This window comes from Apteryx rowi, unplaced genomic scaffold (assembly GCF_003343035.1).
Source record: "Apteryx rowi isolate R43461 unplaced genomic scaffold, aptRow1 scaffold_148, whole genome shotgun sequence".
Classification (NCBI taxonomy): Eukaryota; Metazoa; Chordata; class Aves; order Apterygiformes; family Apterygidae; genus Apteryx; species Apteryx rowi.
The window spans coordinates 400,410-418,692 of NW_020447730.1; the positions used below are offsets into that span (position 1 = coordinate 400,410).

At 41.1% G+C, this 18,283-nt stretch overlaps 1 protein-coding gene across 6 annotated transcripts in view; it reads right to left on the reverse strand.

Annotated features, from left to right (window-relative positions):
* The window catches only part of TRAPPC9 (trafficking protein particle complex 9), a 460,967-nt gene that overhangs the window by 141,652 nt on the left and 301,032 nt on the right, over positions 1 to 18,283 (reverse strand). Inside the window, exon 22 of one of the 6 annotated variants that reach the window (XM_026058557.1) lies at positions 17,295 to 17,346. The exons of the other annotated variants lie outside the window; for them this stretch is intronic. Coding sequence (XP_025914342.1) covers positions 17,339 to 17,346 — 8 coding nt within the window. The 3' untranslated portion in view covers positions 17,295 to 17,338. Of the gene's footprint in view, positions 1 to 17,294; positions 17,347 to 18,283 lie in introns of those variants that run through there. 6 annotated transcript variants of the gene reach the window in all.

The window sequence follows — 18,283 nt, forward strand, 5'->3', positions numbered from 1 at the left end:
GGGGGGTTGGACTAGATGATCTCCAGAGGTCCCTTGCAACCTCAACCATTTTGTGGTTCTGTGAATATGGCACAAAGAGTAAAATCAACTCAACAGAAAAGTGGCGTTTTGTGGTGAGGAAACTTGCATTTGCTTCACGGTAACATATTAGCCAGTGGTTACAGCATGCAAAAGCATCATGTGTTAGACTTTCTAACGAGGCAGAAATCAAGGAACTGCTGCAAGGAACAGCTTTAGTGTTTGAATTTATTTTCTCACTTTTTTTTTTTTCCCCAGTATAGGACTTGTTTTGCCTCTTCAAATGATCTGGTTCTTTCGCGGCTATATCAATTCATTGCTGTTGCTGCAATCTTGGCAATAGTAACATTTAATGTTTATTACTTTGTGCCTGCTATGTACTGTATGGTCTTCCAAGAGCTGAAATGTTTAAATTTAAATGACACAGCTGGCCTCATACAGGCTGCCACTGAACTCAGGAATCAGTGGTTAGGAATTAGAAAACAGATAAACAAACAACCACTTAAAAGGATCAGAGATTGGTCATTTGGAAGGTTTGGAGATCATGGTTTAGATTGAATATTAGGATAAACTTCTTCACCAGAGATACTGCAGTGCTGGAACAGGTCTCCCAGAGGGGCTGTGAGATCTCCATCCTTGGAGATTTTTAATATCCTGCGAGAAAACCACATCTCACTTCATCTACTGCTGGCAACTGCCCCTCTTTGAGCACGAGATGGGACTAGATGACCACCATAGCTTGACCAAAATTTCTATGATTCTATGAAAGCTTAAGTTACATTATATGAACATATAAATACTTTCATGTATATCTGAAACCAGTATAAAAAACAACAAAGAAAATACTTCTTCYGCCCTTACACAAAAGGCTGCTCTAAAGAGACCAACATGTAACACTGAAGGTTGGGAGGACAACGCAGCCAGTGAAACTCCAGAGGGAGGATTAACCAGCCGGAATGGAGATATTCGATTGGGAATAAGAAAAAAGGAATATTTTCCATTTCCCTTAAGAATATAATATGATGGGCAGTAAGAAAAAGCATGCAGATAGGACATACTTTAAGCACTGGAACAGTCCTGGGGCATTTGTTCCTTTTTTTGGTTTGATTTCCCCCGAGTAAAATACATGCGGTACCACTGTTTGCCTGTCCATCAATCCTCCAGTAACGTTTGGACACACCGGCTTATTTCATCCAAATTTGACAGCATTTCAAAGAAAAATAAATTTCTATGGGTTTTTGAAAAATGGTGACTGGGTGAAGGAGACAGGTCCCAAAATACCAAAGCACAATAGGTCCTTTGGCTCTATTGTCACCGTTCACAAAAGACTGCTTTTTTTCTATGTTCATGTCTAAGTCTCCTCTGAAGGCTTAATTTTAATTCAGCATTTTGGCTGGCCACATTTAGACCAGTATAACAGGTTGAGCTATTTGTGATGTCTCCATCCCCCTATGGAATATTTCTGAAACTGATTTTCCAGTTACAATCCTCCTGTTTGCATTCTACAAAAGGAAAAGGAAAAAAAAAAAAGAAAAAGAAAAACACAAGCTTGCTAGTCTAACTAACGTGCAAACACTTATAACAAAAATCAATATCTAACATTGTCATGGGTCAGTTATAATCAATGCATTATTTTAAAGAAACTGTTATTATGATATAATTCGAAGAACATTTCTGCCTTTAACAATCTCTGTTCCCAACAGGGTTGCACAGCTTTTTTTTTTTTTCTTCAATTTCTTCATGTAACCTATATAAGACAGAAAAGCAATATATCTGCTCAGTGAAAYTACAGGATAAATTCCATTAAGTCCCCCAAAAGCAAGACACAGATGAGCACATGAAAGCTCTGAAGTATTAATGTATTTCCTGAGGCTGGGAGCTATGGGCAGAGATTGCAAAGTGCTTGTTAAAATTGTATTTCTTGAGCTAAAATCTAGTGGTCACCAATGAACCAAGCCATAAGAATATTGAAAGCTCTTCTTCTAGTCCCACTAACTTCCTCCTCTTAATTCTATTTATTAACTTTTCTTTGAGCATTGCTTTTGATGTACGGAAAAAGAAGTGAAAACCAAAGAAACCAGAGATGGTAGAAACTATGGCAAACCAAAGCAGCATTTATTACACTATGAATAATATGTGAAGGTGAGCAGAAATGATGAGAACCAAAGTACCGTATCTCTGTCAAGAAGCGTATCTCCAGTTCCTGGGCACTGTCACACTTTCAGGATGTTATCGTAGAAAGAATTTGGGGTCATCATTTTAAAGGGTGGGAGAAAAAGCACATAGAGTATATTTTAGACTTAATTCCTAGCAATAGGATTCCTGTTTAGCTAAAAATAGCCTATCAGACCAAGTCTTCAGCTAATGGGACAAGTCAACGTCTGATGCAAACATGCTGAAGATGAAGAAAATGTATAAATGAACCTCGAAACCTCTGAAGCTCTATTGAACCATAAGTGAAAGAGAACCAGCAAAGCAGAGGGGTGAGGCACAACCTGAAGTGAGGTGCACACAAGTGCACTTTGGTATGGAATCTGGATGGAAACACAGTCAGGTCTACAGGGGGACAGGGGAAGAACTGCACTACACCCAGTTTAAGCAAAATGATCCTCATGAGGAACCTACAGGAATTTAACACGAGCCAGACAGAGCTGCAACATATGCTAGAGGCCACGTAAGAGAAAAAATGAAGGCAATCACCTGAAAAGCTATAAAATGAAACTGGAGATATTGGCAAAGCAGGGGACATAAAGCTTGACTAGAAAGGTGAGAGCTGCACAGAGCTTGGAAGGTGGAGCCAAAGCCCTTGATATCTGATGGAGCGATGAGCTRGGATCCATGTGTGGATCAATAAATGGTCAAATAAATGATGATATCAGAATGGTATGATATCAGAAGAGGGCAAATGGTGTCAAGGGGGCCAGTAAATAGCACATTAGAGCAACAGAGGGATCCTATCATGAAGTATTACAACAATCTGAATTCTCCTAATGCATTTGGAGTCCCGCATCCTCCACTGTCCTCAGCGCCTGGGCAAAATGCTGAATTCCCCTCATTAAAATGAGCCAGCCCTGATGGCAAATACATCTGAGAACGGTCACGATCTCTGGCCGAGTGCTGTAGAGGAGATACGGTTCTTCAGAACGTGGAGTGCAAGCTCTTTAAGAGCGCTGAGGTGAAATATCACACACGGCAACTTTACACAAACGCTAAGTAAAGCCCAAAGGAAGAAGACGTGTGAAACAGCTAACGTTACTCCCCTTAAATTGGATTTGGGGGGACGCTGGCACTGCTGCGTGAAGGAAGCGCGTGCTACTACTGCTCATGGTCATGGAGAGAAGAATTCAGACTGCTCAGCTACTGCACCTGCAGCTTCCACCAGCAACATCCAATTACATCACATTGTGAAATAAAGGACCTTAAATACATTTTCTCTCTTTTCAGCAAGCGACACGTGAGCCAAAAAGAGATACAGTAAGGAAGATTTAATAAAATCATATCCTTAGCATATTAAAATAATTGATTTCAGCTCATTATTTAAGTATGCACATTTAATTTTAAAATAAGCCCCAATAAATGAAAGAACAAGATACAGGGCAGACGTTAGTCATGTTGTTTGATGTAGTCCTAGAAGGCATCTATGGTTGGATCCACACACATGAACAGACGTTACAATATTCTATCTTATCACCTAATTTTCAGTTTAGTAGAATCCATATATCTGAATCGGGAAATGCGAAGGACACATGGGCACACAAGTTACTGTAGCATGGACTCCACAGTCACCAGTGAGCTTGGGAGGAGATATCAAACTCAGCTGGTAGGAAACACAGAAGTGACAGGTGCATCTTTAAATCGTGCCCCTTACTGAGAGCAAGATCCTTTTAAACTGCAGGGAAGCGGGTTTTATTTCCCTGAAAGCCACAGTCCTAATTTGTCTCCGAGTAAATGCAAATGTCAGTCTTTCTAAAGAAATACAGTCACAGATGAAGCACTGGTTGTGCCTTCCTTCACCACATTGCTCATACTTCGAAAACGTGAGAGTCTGCATTTCCCACCACCTACAGCATGAAAACCAGGAACGTGTACCATGACCTCCACTTCTCCTGCTGCAGCTCTTCCATAGTTTTGGAACAATAAAGTAATGATTACTCAAGAGCAAAGGGGAAGAGAGTGTAAACGGCTGTGATGCACTGTGAGGACACCACGGGGCACAGGGGACAGGAAGAGCCCAATTGCAGTCTGGGCTTCAGTGACATTTCAAATGCCTCCCTCCCATGCGTGTTGCTTGGACCTGTCTTTCGTTGATCCACGAAAACCACCGGATACTGGCTAAGAGGCAACACAACCATAACCCACATCCCTGATCCAGAAGGTTGGTGTTACCTACCAGATGAGGTCCTCAAAGCCAGATGGGCTGAAGAATCTCTAGGTTGCGGATCATAATTGCAATTTTGCTAGCAAACGCATACAGCCAATCTTTCAAAAATCCTGTGACTAGAGGGGTTAGCCACTTCCTGTGACAAAYCCCACCACTTCAAATCATTCCACAGCTTTCTGCAATCTTCGGTTTATTTTTCTGCTCATACTCAGAAATTGTCTGCATATTTTACAAGTAGTTTGGCCACAGAAAAATCCACTTAAATAATCAGCAGTGAGATCTCTCCACTGACACACATGTTTTATTCATCACTGTGCAATCACAACACCTTGCTTAACATGCCATGGGCTTCTCTATCTTCCCATAAAAAGGCTGGTGGAGAACTTTTTCCCTTTTTTAAGCACACACACATTAAGGTTAGTCCATACGCTAAAGCTTCCCTGCCTCCTCTTCCCTCAACCCCAAAGCATACAAATCAAAGCAAAATCCACCAGGTAATAGTTTGACTGAATGATTTCCCAGTTTCTCACCAGACCATAGTTTCAATCTGTTGTTCCAGATGGGCAAACCCGACTGCATTTGCACTGCTCCCTTTCCATGTGAAAAAAATAAAGTAAAACTTTGATGAGTTCTCTGCACATGAATTAAAAATCAATCATATAACTAAACACTCATTTTGCTTCAAGAAGCAGGAAAAAAAACCCCAGAAAAATCTGAATACAAGTATTTTGAACACCAGCATCATGATAGGGGAAGAGGAAGGAGAGAGAAACAGATCAGAAACTGCAGTCTGTTACTCGGGCTCGAATCACCTAGAAAAATGTCAGCGTGCTTGGTGAAGTCCAAGCAGAGCGCTGATTCCAATTACGCAGTATATTCACTTTGCTCTTCTGCTGATTTCCCACTTTTCTGTGTTCAAAACTGCAAGATCTGTGGTCAGCTGCAAAACTAGAGCTCCTCTGTGCTGCTGCTTCTGCGGACAATCAGCCGCTTGCACACGTCCTTCTCAAGGGCATGTCTTTGGGTGAAAATAAATCAGCACCAGCCACGCTAGATGCCACATCTCACTGATATCGTTTCTTTGCTGAACTTTGGAGCTCTCAAACGTGCCTTCAGCCACAGTGAGGAGAGCTGCCCGGCCCAAGATGAACTATTTCAACTTTCTGCCCACTCCTTCAATTGTTTCTTCTTAAGATGAACCCACTTTATCAGCTATACTAAACCAACCAACCCACCAGAATATCTTTCCYGAAGCACTGTACTAACTGATTTCTGCTCTTGCAAGCCAAATCAGGCTAGGAAAGAAATCTCTCTTTTTGAGAATGAGATGGCTGTTTTTTTTCCCTTTAAAGCACTTTTGTTTTCCTCATGCTGTTGTCCTGCCCAGTTAGGGGCATGCAAGYGCCTATCTTCAGCTCCATGCAACTGAAGTATGCCATGTTATTTTCCCACAGACAGTAGCTTTCTGCTTAGTCCCAGATATCAAACAAAACATTTCCAGCAGGCTTGAGAAGAACAGCTGTTGATACAACAACTTAAGGTGGAAGAAAAGGAGAAGCAGGATGGATAGATGGTTCCCCTTCTTATAAAAAAATGTTGAAATAGTCTCTGGAGCTGAAATATTTGTTGCCATCTGCCAGCTCGATAGATCTTACCCCTTCTTTGTGTCTGAGCATCTAAAACTGGGGAAAGYTACTGATCAAATCCCACCAAAGCAGTAGGACACCAGCAGAAACAGGTAACCTGTTGCTCCTCTTGCTGCGTCCGGATGCCGTACGCCCACAAGCGGCAGGACTCACGGCTATTAGCACTACCACCGCTAAGGGATCAAGGCTGCGCAAGAAAAGTATCTTTACTTTCATATTCCTTTTCATCACTACCCAGCAGCCAAAATAAAGGCCAAAACATTATTCGCAAATAACTTTGTGCATGCTGACAATCCATCATATCGCAGTACGTGTAGCTGTAAGCAAGTTTGCTGAGAATGACCAGGCTTCTCCAGATTGCATTTAATGTTCTGCTGCACCAGTCGGTAAGCAAATACTCACAATCGCATATTAAAATGACATTAAAAAAATGCATGAATTCTTTCCAACAACAGCTGAAACTGCTGAACAAGGAGCAGCTACCAGTTTTTTGCAGCCAATTAGGGGAAGCATGTAGCAGCTTTTCAAAAGCTCAGGTCTGGATTCCGCAGGCAGATCACAATTTTTTTTCTTACCAATTCCTTTCTGGACTCAAAATAACTATTTGCGATTAGCCAATGTAGGACATCTTTGATACGACAGTAATTCTTTTCATTCCACTATCAAAAGTGACAAGAACAATTCCTTACATTTTTAGGATAAACTGAGTTACAAAGAAATTAAGGACTGGATTCTACTAGTCTTATACATATTACACTGTGTCTAACTAAGTCATGATTCCAGCAAAGCAGCCCTTCAATGATAGCTGAAAGTCATATGGCTAATTGGGCAAGAAAAATAAAGTATCCCTAAAAAGCAGAACCTTAATTTCTGGTCCTTCAGTTAACTTCTGACCAAGTTCTTAAGCAAGCACTAAAAAATATGCTGATTTGCTGTTAAAACTATTTTTAGTTTATAAGGGACTTTTATTGGTTATACTAATGCCCTTACAGCATTCGACATATGGGCTGGAACATCTTTTTATCACATATGACAGGGCAGGTCAGACCCTGAAGATATTGTGAAAATCGTATTCGTATAGCCTAAGAATAACTGGGTCTATAACACACCTTGAGAACTGCCAAAAAATGCACATTTTTTAGGAAGAAACGGAATTTTTTTAAGCATGACTCTTGATGTTGTAGAGCATAGCCCAATACGTCCACCCAGATGCCATTTTTAAACGCCAAGGATATATTTAGTACAGCACGCATCATCCTCCTGCCGTCAATTCAATGAACAAAGCAAAGCACAGGATCATGCTAAATGATGCATCCTCAGCTTGTGTCAAGAGCACAGCAGTGAAAGGACTGCAATACCAATGAAGTTTAAAATGCAGTTCAATAAGCTAAAGAAAGGAGCGGAAGACGGTATGACGGACATCAACGGGTTTGAATTATGAAGTCAAGAATAAAGAATGGAAGCCTAAAACATGCTGACATACGAACTCTGTCTCTTCCTAACTAATCTCTGCTCCCCTGCCATTCACACAAGGCACCATCTGATCTTTCGAGTTTTGCATGCATGATGAGCTCTTGGCTACAGACTCGAGTGGCACAGCCAAATCTTTGCGATTCCACCTGGGCAGGACAGAACGCAAGTTATCACTTCCGACTGGCACAATTTCCTCTGCCCAGAGTGACCCGGCATGATAACTCTACGCCTCATTATGCCAGCCAAGAAATTAATGTACAGCACCAGCCCAGCACAGCTTATTGCAATCTCAGTAGAAGCTGCAATTCAGTTACTGAAGTTCAAAACGTTTCATGGTTTTTTTGGCGCTTTTTTTTTTTAAGGGCAACATTTAGCAAATGATAAAATGTAACTGTTTCAGCTAAGAAGTATAGACACCTTTTGTTGTTGTTACTTGATGCCCATCACCACAGATTCTTTGTTCATCTGACTTTCCTGTTAATCAACCATCTTTATGCTGTTGTGCTCTTCGAAGCATGGTCAATCATCTGGTACTGGTTTTGTAAAGGACAAAGTCTTCTTTCACCAACGGACGGGAGCGCGGAGAGCAAGCAGAGCCATTTCCTAGTGCAAAGGAGCACAGGAAGGCAAAGCCAAATAATTCAGTCTGCACTGAAGGATAGCTCCAGAGAAGACATTTCGTGGCATGCATATCATTGAAACTATACTTTGGTGGGGTTTTACCCAAACTTAAAGTAGGGTGTAGAAGGTATTGTAGGATGCACTTTGGAGAGAGACTTTGTCTTCTGATACTATTGCCCAAGCATAAGGGAGTAATTTTGTTTGATACTAATCCACAGCAATAACTGGCCTTTATGTTTAACAATATAAGCAAAACCGTTGTCTAGTGAAACAGCAACAGCACAGTGACATCTGAACTGGTTTCAAAAAAGCGAGTTTGAGTAGGAAGTACAGTACAGCCACAAGCTTGCTCACTCTGCTTTCAGGCTCCCACGCTGGACTGCTGCTATTTCCCACTCTGGTTTGTTAAAAGTTTGCTCTAAGCTACAAATAATTTGCCAAAGCAATGCCAGAAACACCCGAGCAAACGGRCTTGAAGCCTAGTTCCTGAAGGACACTGTTTGGGTGCGCCTAGTCATCATAACATCACTGTCACTAAGCATAAGTGAGCAAGCKCTGGGGCTAATCTGGACCCACAAACTGCTGGACCCACAACTGCTGCCAAACGTGACACAGACCAGACAAGTTCTCCAGCCTCTCCTTGAGTTCAGTAACATTTAGGGTCGCTCTCTTCAGTTTCCTGCAAAACTGGTAGAACTTTAAATTACATTTGAGCGCGCTCTCACTCTTTTAAATTTGAGTTTGGTTGTCCAACAGGTTAAAAAGTTAGTAGGGACGAGGGAGATAAGCACAAGCACAGAAAGCCTCATTCCTCAGAAAACCAGTCTAAAAATAAAAATAAATGCAGCAAATAGTAACTGAATTCATAGTACTGACTTTCAAAAATTGGATTTTTCTCTCAGCTAAGTGCCTAAAGACTTGACATTAAATGAAACCTCTTCTTAGAAGAGCATCTTTGAAAATGCACATTTCTTCCAAAATATATTAGGATAGGAAACGGTTAATTTGACCTTCTTCCTTGAGYGTCCCAATTAAGACATTTCTTTTATAGAAGCAAGATATTTTCTGCATTGATTTGGGGGATTAACATTACCGTTAGCTTGTTGCACAGTTCATCCAGTTCCTTGAATATAAAATTAGCAAGGTTAACAGATAAAAAACATCCATACATAGACTTTGAAATTTTACTGTACCAACTAAGGGAAAATGGTTCTGTTTCTCTCCATGACAGGAATTTTATTTCCCTTGTGCATTTTCATAATGCATATGCTGTGGCCTTTTCTTTCTTCTAAAGCTTATTAAAGCTTTAATTTCACTCACCAAAAGGAAAAGGCCATTTCCATAGAATTATTTACTCCAAATCAAGCATTTTCCAACACAGCAAGGGAGACATCATGCGTGCAAGACCATTTGTGGAGACTATCTCCACCCTCAGGACAAGCCAGGCCTCTCTAGGCAAATCTGCTCTCATCACCGAGAAGGTGCTGTTCCAGAACGACTTTTCTAGGATTTATTCACTAATAACTCGCTTTCCTTCCAAAAACCGTGCTTAGATTTTGCTATTATTATTGTTAGACTGAGTAGCAGAGGTTACTCTACAGATTYTACTGTGTAAAACTGGGAGATCCCTGCAGCTTTTACTTAGCAGATTTGCTTTATCAGTTTAAATGTACCACAGTGTCCCAACCTGGTTCAAATAAGGCAAGGAGCTTCGTATTTCCATGGGCCAACAGCACTTCTGAAGTCAAATATCACCCTCTTGGCTTTTAAATTTGGCAGTTTCACCTTCACAGAATCACAGAATGGTTGAGGTTGGAAGGGACCTCTGGAGATCATCTAGTCCTTGTGAATGCTAGCTCTGACTTGAAGATTTAGTAATGTTTTTGGCTTTGCCACAGTTTGCTCAAAGTTCATTAATTTGGMAACTTCTGTCATGCATGGGAAGTATTTTGCTAGCTACCTCCACTGTCTGATTGAACGCAGGACGTTCCGGATMCAAGCACTTTTATTCYRGGTGCCTCCGCATGGGGGAAATCATCGCAARGGGCCAAGTTCCCCACTTYGGTTCTTTTATGCTYCCTGCTGCTCTACTTAAACAACAAAACTCAGCTTCTCTTAGCTGGGCTTATTCTGCACTGCCTGCTGGGCAGCAGGGCCACTGCGATCTCCAGAGCTCAGCAGCCTGCTTATTTTCTGCCTATTTGAAGCACTGCTGATACRCCCAAGGGGACTTTGAACTGTGCTTTTCTTGTAAGCAAGAGAAGGGAAGCCCAAACGGCCAAAGCAACTTTAGGCAAATGCAGAAAAAAGCCAGAGTGCTGAGACGGATAAGGGAAGAGCATCCTCCTGCCCATTTASTGGGAAGACAGAGTAGATGTGTGTGTTGCTATATGAATGCTTGCACTCCAGCCTCTTGGGCACATCTGAGGTTCAGATGAAGATCTTCTGTCTCAGTTCACCAACTATCATCGTCTTCACAATCTCCTTGCAGAGCAGCAAGGAAAGAAGAAGAGACAAAGTGAAGACTTCAGGGGTGGAACATCTGAATTTCAATAGGAAAAGATCCATAAAAGAACCAGGGGATGGCATCAGGGTGAAGAGCACAAGATGTCTAATGAAGGGAAGTGGGAATTGGAGAATATTCTATTTAGAGAGAGGAAATATTCTGCTCCAGGTATAGTAAAGGAAAAACAAGGAGAGGTAGCAGCCATTGTGATAGATACTACTTATTTCCACTACCAAACACCACAAGACATTGTCTTGATAAAACAAAAAACTAAACTAAACAACCTAAGCACAGGAATCATCTGGTGGTCTTGAACGCCAGTTCCTTCAGGCTGCAAAGGCTCAAAGTTTCAGGACAAAAGAACAGTTTCCATTGACTCAGACAGATGCCCAYGGCTTCAAATATACAATATGTCAGTGGCAGGAAGGGTTGAAAGCCAGAGCTTGCTTGACAGCCTAAGGCACAAAAATGTTGCATGATCACCCTGAGTCCGTTAAAAGGTACCATAAAGACAGTATCTCTGAGGTTAACTTCTCCACAGTGCAAACAAATCAGCTTAATCCAGGCTTGGCAAGAACACATTTTATCTACACATACCATTCTTCTTACTTCTTCATTCTACATATATTCTACTAATTCCTTTTAAAATCAGATTTTGCTGACTTCCAAGTCTTGTTCCATGCCTCTCTTGCAGATTCAGAGAGATACAACAAAGACTTCAGCAGCCTTTTTTTTGGCTTTTTTTCCCATGGAAAATACTCAACTTGGCCTCTTGGACCCTGCAGGAGTAAATGTCTTTTTTTTTTCAGGCTATTAACACACGAATTATTGATAACATTCTTACATTTATAGTGACTTTTACTGAAAGATGCTAAAGCACTTGAAACACTACAAAGTGACTGCATAAACTATAAAGCAAATTCCACCTTTCCCTTCCTGCTTACACAGTCCTGCCTATATAAAGAAGACCCAGTGTTGTTCTGCTGCGTAAATCATGGGAGCAAGAGGCGATACACTGAATTTCAATGCTCGGATTCAACATGTAGAGGGCAGCTAGATGTCTGTGCAGAAGAGAGAGTATCGTATTCTCTTGGGAGTTTCCCTGTGTCCACAGTGGAGTTAGTTACTGCAAAACCTGCTTATTTATTTCAGCCACCTACCGATGGTCTGAATGGAACAGGTCTTTGTGGAAGAGAGGAAAAGGTTCCTCTGCGGATTTGGATGAGAAGGTGGACATTTCACAACACTCATCTGGAGATTGGAGGTGGGAACTGGGCAAAACCTTTGATTCTTAATATATAGGAGTTGTTTTGCCTACAAATGTTAAGCAGGATTGTTTTTAAGTGATTTCTTTTGAATTCCTTCCTCTAATCTACTTAAGTAAAAAATAATTATCCCTTGCCGAAGCCCATTGTTTTCACTAATGTTCAGGTCAATTGTAAGTTTTCCAATAAAATTCAAAGAAAAAAAAAGGCTTTGCTTTTATATTCAAGCATCCAGATAAGTAGCCTGATATTCTGAAGTCTTCAGCATCCAACAAGTCCCAAAATATTGTTGGGCACAGGATCAGTCATCAGTTGAGGAATTTCAACAGGAATTCAGAAAAGGAACTGTGTGTGKGKGGGGGGTGTTGTTTAAAAAAAAACCTTTGAACAGCTTCATCACATAAGAAATTTTTACTAATCACCACTTAGCATTGCAATATTAGTAATATCAATTTATATGGATCTATTAATAATCCCGAGGAAAAAAAAAAGCAAAAGAAAGCAATGCCACCAGCAGAGTCTCTATGATTAACACACTATCATCATCTTTCTGAAATTCAAACTTGGTTTGGGGCTGCCTTCCAGAATTGAAATTCATTCAGACAAAACACAATTAACACAATAAGATCAATACTCAAAAAAAATCCCAGCAATAAACCATACGTGACTGCTAAACAATATTAAGCAGTCAGTGTGCAATGACAGCTCTAGGGGGAAGTTGCCATCTACAAATTGCTTTATTTAAGATTAGGCAATATGCAATAATGGTCCAAAACTTGCCAGAAATGAAAGATATATTTTAAATTGATTTAACTACTCAAGCAAACACTGCCTTTTCAAAAACATCAGCTTCTGTAGAAGTATACATGAGCAATAAAGCATTATGTCTGTAGTGTGCAACTACAGCGCTCTTCCTTAGCTGCCAAAGAAACACAACCAGAACAGTCCTCTAGCATGGCCGCGTAAGGGAATGACGACAAAGCTGAGCAAAGACAGAACGGCAGCTCTCACACCTGCTGTATTTCCATATTAGCAAAGACAATAAGGTCAGAGAGGAACCAGCTTCTTTTCTTCTTCTAAGGACAGAAGTTCTGGAATCGGTTCTGGCTCTTACCTTCTCATCCTCAGCAACTAGGCTGGTCCCTCTCAACTTGCCAAAATAAAAACCAAACAAAACACAAAAAAATCCTTAAAAAGAAAGAAATGGCCCTTCATTTTATGGTTTCTATGGACTTAAGAGTATGTAAATCACCAGAAGCTCTATCTGTCTATTCGATCACCCAGCGCAGGTTCACCACTTGAAACAAGTTATGGCAGCAGGGACATATTTAAACTTCATTTTCTGCCTACAGAGGTAGCAACAAATGTCAGGAATCAAGGGTCACTGCTCCAGGACACCCTAGGGACTGCAATGAATTGCTCTTTCCAATGAACTGATGTCATCTCCTACCCATTTATACCAAACACAAGTTGTTCCCTGTGCCATGGAACTAACCTAGGACAAGATTCATCTGAGAGTGGTCTGCAGGCACATGAGTAGGTCACTGCTCTGATGAACAGCACCCTCAACTCCCCTGAGTAGATGTTCAATGACTGTTATGAGAGCATGCACAACCTCAGGCATAAAAATCTACACTAAAGACATCTAAAGGTAAGGAAGATGGATTTTATTGCTGTTTTCTTGTAGATTCAAGTCTTATCTCACCCTCACAAGACAATAACCTCTGCTCCCTCTTGCCTCCATGACTTTTTCTGCACCAAACCCACGAAGAATTCCCTCGGTTCCCTTCCAGCTTCCCTACCCAATGGCCAAGGAAGAGGGAGCATGTTCTAAAACTGGTTCTCAGTAAAACTTTAGCTGACCGGGCAAGTAAATTGGCTAAGCAGAACAGAAAACTACCGAGGCCAGGCTGCAACCTTTCTCCTAAGCAGGAGCACAGGTAGAATGCGTCTCCTCTGTCCAGTTGTTTTCCTGCAACTACTATGAAATTGCTATCCTTGAGATGGAAATTTCCCTCTCCAAGGTTGGGTTAGAGAGTTCAAAAGTTAACAGAGGGTGGGAATTGACAGAGCAGTTGAATAAGCATCTTTTTTATTTCTTTCTTCTTGTTTTTTATAGAAAGCAARCTAAAAATGAACAACCCCGGAAGACACATCGTAGGCTTCCTACAAAGCCTACAGCGGTCTTGCACTGGTGGTAGCAGCTGAGCTCCAGCTGTTTAATCTTCCATCAGGTCCAAAAATACAATGCAATTTGTAGGGTGACATAATATTTTTATGAGACCAGTTAATATCCTTGTAAAAAACAAACTTCCTCTCCTTCGGGCCTCACAAAGCAGCAGGCAACTGCAAGCTGATCACAGACACGGCACAATTGCTCTTAATGAATCTATATTGTAATATGCAATTAGACAAGCTGAAAGAAGAGGGCAGTTAGGCCCAGCAAAGCATAAAGGTGTAGTAACAGGGCTGGTGGTGACAGGTATTAAGTCAGCCCCTGTGGAGGAGAGAGAGGACAGTGGATGAGAGAACACCCTAATAAGGACTGGAATGGGCCATAAAACTAACATCTCATTTTCATCAGCTGTCATGAATTTTAGCACTCAGGTGCATGTACTGAAGGTATTTGGGCATCTCCCTTGAGTAAGGTTGCGTTAAAATTACCCTCCCGCTAACAAATGAGCGTTCCTGTCCGTGATTACGTTCTGCCATGCAAGTCTCACTTTCCCCCAACTCCCACGAGGCATTTAGCTCACTGGGGAAAATGTACGTTAGGGGATGCTCATTAAGAAGACTCATTTCATGATTCTGAAGAGGGCACTGATGATGGTCACTGAGGAGAAGCATCAGCAAGTTGTATTCTGGTCGCCTTCATTTTTGGTGCCTACCTGAAGCTCCCATTCGGTAAGGCATCTAGCAGTGCTGGAGAGTTGTTTGAAGGTGGGAAGAGGATGAATGTCCCTCTTCCAGCACACATTGTCACTATTTGGTGATTTCAATATATATTCCAAAGGAGGGTTGCATGCAATCACCAGGTCTGGTCGGAGGCACCTTCCTTTCTGTGGTGTTCCCTATTTTGAGGTGGCTCATTAAAAATGCAACTCATTCCCCGGGGGAACGTCTTTGGTATGCGGAAGTCACGTTTGGGCCAGCATGAACGGGCGCCACAGAGAAGACACTGTGCTACCCAAATGTGGCAATACCTGGTTGTATTCACAGCTTCTTGTTGTATTGTACAAGGTCTCTGGCAATACACCTGGCATGCATTTTGTAAAATGGTATTTTGCAAAGAGCATTTTATGTCACCCACAGCATCTACGGAATCGTATAACATACCTGGAGACACTGCTTTCCAACGTTTAAGTATTCTACATAGTCTTAACGGACTAACTACTAGTAAACAGCATACCATACTAGAAAAAAAAAGGCTAACTTTTAAAAATCTTTAGCCCTGATCTTCTTTAGATGCTTTTGCTTCATTCTGAATGGACAAAAATAAAACTTCTCTTTTTTTCCTGGAAATACTGGTAGAAAAATTTTAATCTGTTTCCTTTTGTGCTAAATACTGTAGATAAAGAGCCTGAAACAAATAATAAACAAAAGAAAAAATTCATCCTGTGATCTCAGCTTCTGCTGACAGCAAGTTTCTAAGAATATGCATTTCCTACTCGCAGCTCTGCTAATTCCTGCAGCACTCTTATTTTATGTTCATTAACTTCCTCCTAACGCTACTGCAGATTATTTCTAGGTAGTCAGAAAAAAGGTGCAAATGGAGCAGAAAACGGAGGAGTGACTACAGAAGTTTTTAGTTTCCCAACGAAGCTCCAGGAGCCATAACATTTTCAAACAAATGCAACACTAAATCCTCCTACGCTGCAGTGTGACAATCAATTTGTTTGCCTCAAAAACTTCTAAGGCTCTTCCAAGGGGGAAAAAAAAAGTAAGACAGATAATTCGACGGTATCAGGAGATGGAAATTCTTAGCAAAAACTCCCTACAGCAAATAGCAGGCAAATAATAATCCACTGAAAAAACCACATATGCAATTAAAATAATAATTAGCATCCCAGTCCTTACTTCAGCTACATTGACCTCTTTTGCATGAGTTTTCACCCAGAAAGTTCTTATCAAAAAGTTCAAACGCTAGCACGTAAGCACTATTTAAATGAATGTCTACATATTCACCTCCTAAATTATTGCAGAATATTTTACACCAAGAAGACAGATTCTGGTGCACAAACTGGTGCAGCTCTTTTAAGATCAATAGAGAAACACCACTCTGTATCAGCTAAAGCTTTAGAACACAGACACAAACAATTTCCAGGGCCAAATTTCTTTACAAGAACAGCGTTCACAGAGAAGACCCGATAAAAACTGGAAAGCTGCAGGAACTCGGTATGCTCATAACGGGACCTTACTTCAGTAGCAATCAATTTAGTTTTATCCCAGATGCATTAAACGCACAGTACAATTATGAATAAGACAATAGCGCTGTGCACACGCCTACCAATTCGGGCCTGTGTCCTGCAAGAATAATAGAGAACATGCACACGTTTGAGAGAGGGGTTTTAATACATACGGAAATATATTAGAAATAATGGCATTAAGAGCGGACACATTGCATTCCAACATTAGGACTTACGTCCTTGTTTCGCTAAAATAAGGTTCGCTATAAAAATGTATTTCATTATACCTGCTACTGGTTTAAAATAACTAACTTCACCAAAAAGCAATCTTCATTAAAGGCAGCTGCCTTGCAAAGGCAGCAGTGCCTGTTCGTTCTTCGCCTTACTAATCAAAAGCCCCTTCTAACTCCTGGCTGAAATTTTTGCTCCCCAGGTGCCACGTACCCCACGGGCTCGCGATSACATGACTTTGCCCACGCGTCGGCCCAGCCTAACGCCTCTGCATAACGGCACCTTGGCTTCGGAGCCCACTTCACTGCATAATGCATCGTACGGCGTACATTCATTCGGCTAATTTCCATAATGACAACAGTACTTGAAAAAAGTACTCGTCTAGTAAATTGAAAATGTGACGTCTATATCAAGGTAAACATTCGGGTCCGCTGAATACTTCATCGGCAGCCACGCTATTTTAGCTCTCCAATAAATTTTCCCCAATAGCAGCTTTTATTTCATTTCAGATCCATCAGATCTTCTAGCTTCTAATTCCCAGTGCTGCCCCTTTGAGTTTTTAATCTTGTCTTCCTAGTGTGAAACTGCTGTAGACCAGCACTTTTAAGCACAATAACGCAACAGTTTTTGAAAGCTGTATAAATCATGTGAGAGACTATCCTATTAATTCCTCTTCTCATTACCAATTTTTCTCTTTTATTTACAGGGCTCGGGGACTTTAAAATGCAGTTACTCCGAGGGAAGGAAGAAGTGCAATTTCATCAGGACCTCCCCTCTGGCTCTTGACATTTTCAGGAACCTGTTGGACAATAACAGGCGGGTCAGCGCAGACATGGAAATTATGCTAACTCTAAGACAGATCAATTCCAGTTTGTAGCTCTCAGATAATGACTTTGTGCTCAAGGCTCTTCACGGGCACGCAAGCAAAAAAAAAAATCCATCTTCAAAATATCAGACTTGCAGTGCTAAGAAAATCCTGGCTGGGAAAAGGCCGGTAAACTGATTAAAGAACACCGGYGGGTAAAGAAGCAACTGGTTGTTTTATTCTACTTACAAAGATCAGCATTTCTTTAAAGAGAAGGAAGAAATTATCCCGTRAGCTGTGAAAAGACAAATTTTCTGGTTTAGATGAAATCATCTACGAGTAACAGAAAAGGAGGAATTTAACGCAAATATTTATTAAAACACTATTGCTAAATTCAGCTAATTAACTGAGCAAGCCTAACATTTTAAGGGACTTCTGCTCTTAAAAATGAAGTCTCAGAAGAGGGAGAGGATTAAGAAGCAGCCACATGCCATAAAGGAGCCAATGCGGAAATGCTGCATTCGTCTTTTGCTCTGAACCTAGAAGGACCGGCCTGAGCTATCTGGAAGTTATGAATACTCAGAATAAACTACAAAACTTGCCTCCAAAGGCTGCAAGTTCCTACTGACGTGACAACTCTTTCTGACCACCCTGATCTGTGCCACAAAACTCCTCCAAGCATCTGGATCAGGATTTCCCTAGACCAGCATCCTTTTCCCTCTACTGGTGCAAAGGACGTGGCACCTGGAAACCCTCTGAGGAAAGAAAAATAGAGTTTACATTTCTCCGAGACCCCCTGAAAGAGAAATGACACATAAAATCTCTTTACTTGCAGGCATGAAAGGTCACTTTCCCTCTGAATCACTCAAGAACAAAAGCTGATTTTGCTGGAATAGATGATCTTAGAAAGCAACTTCCTTCATCRGTAACA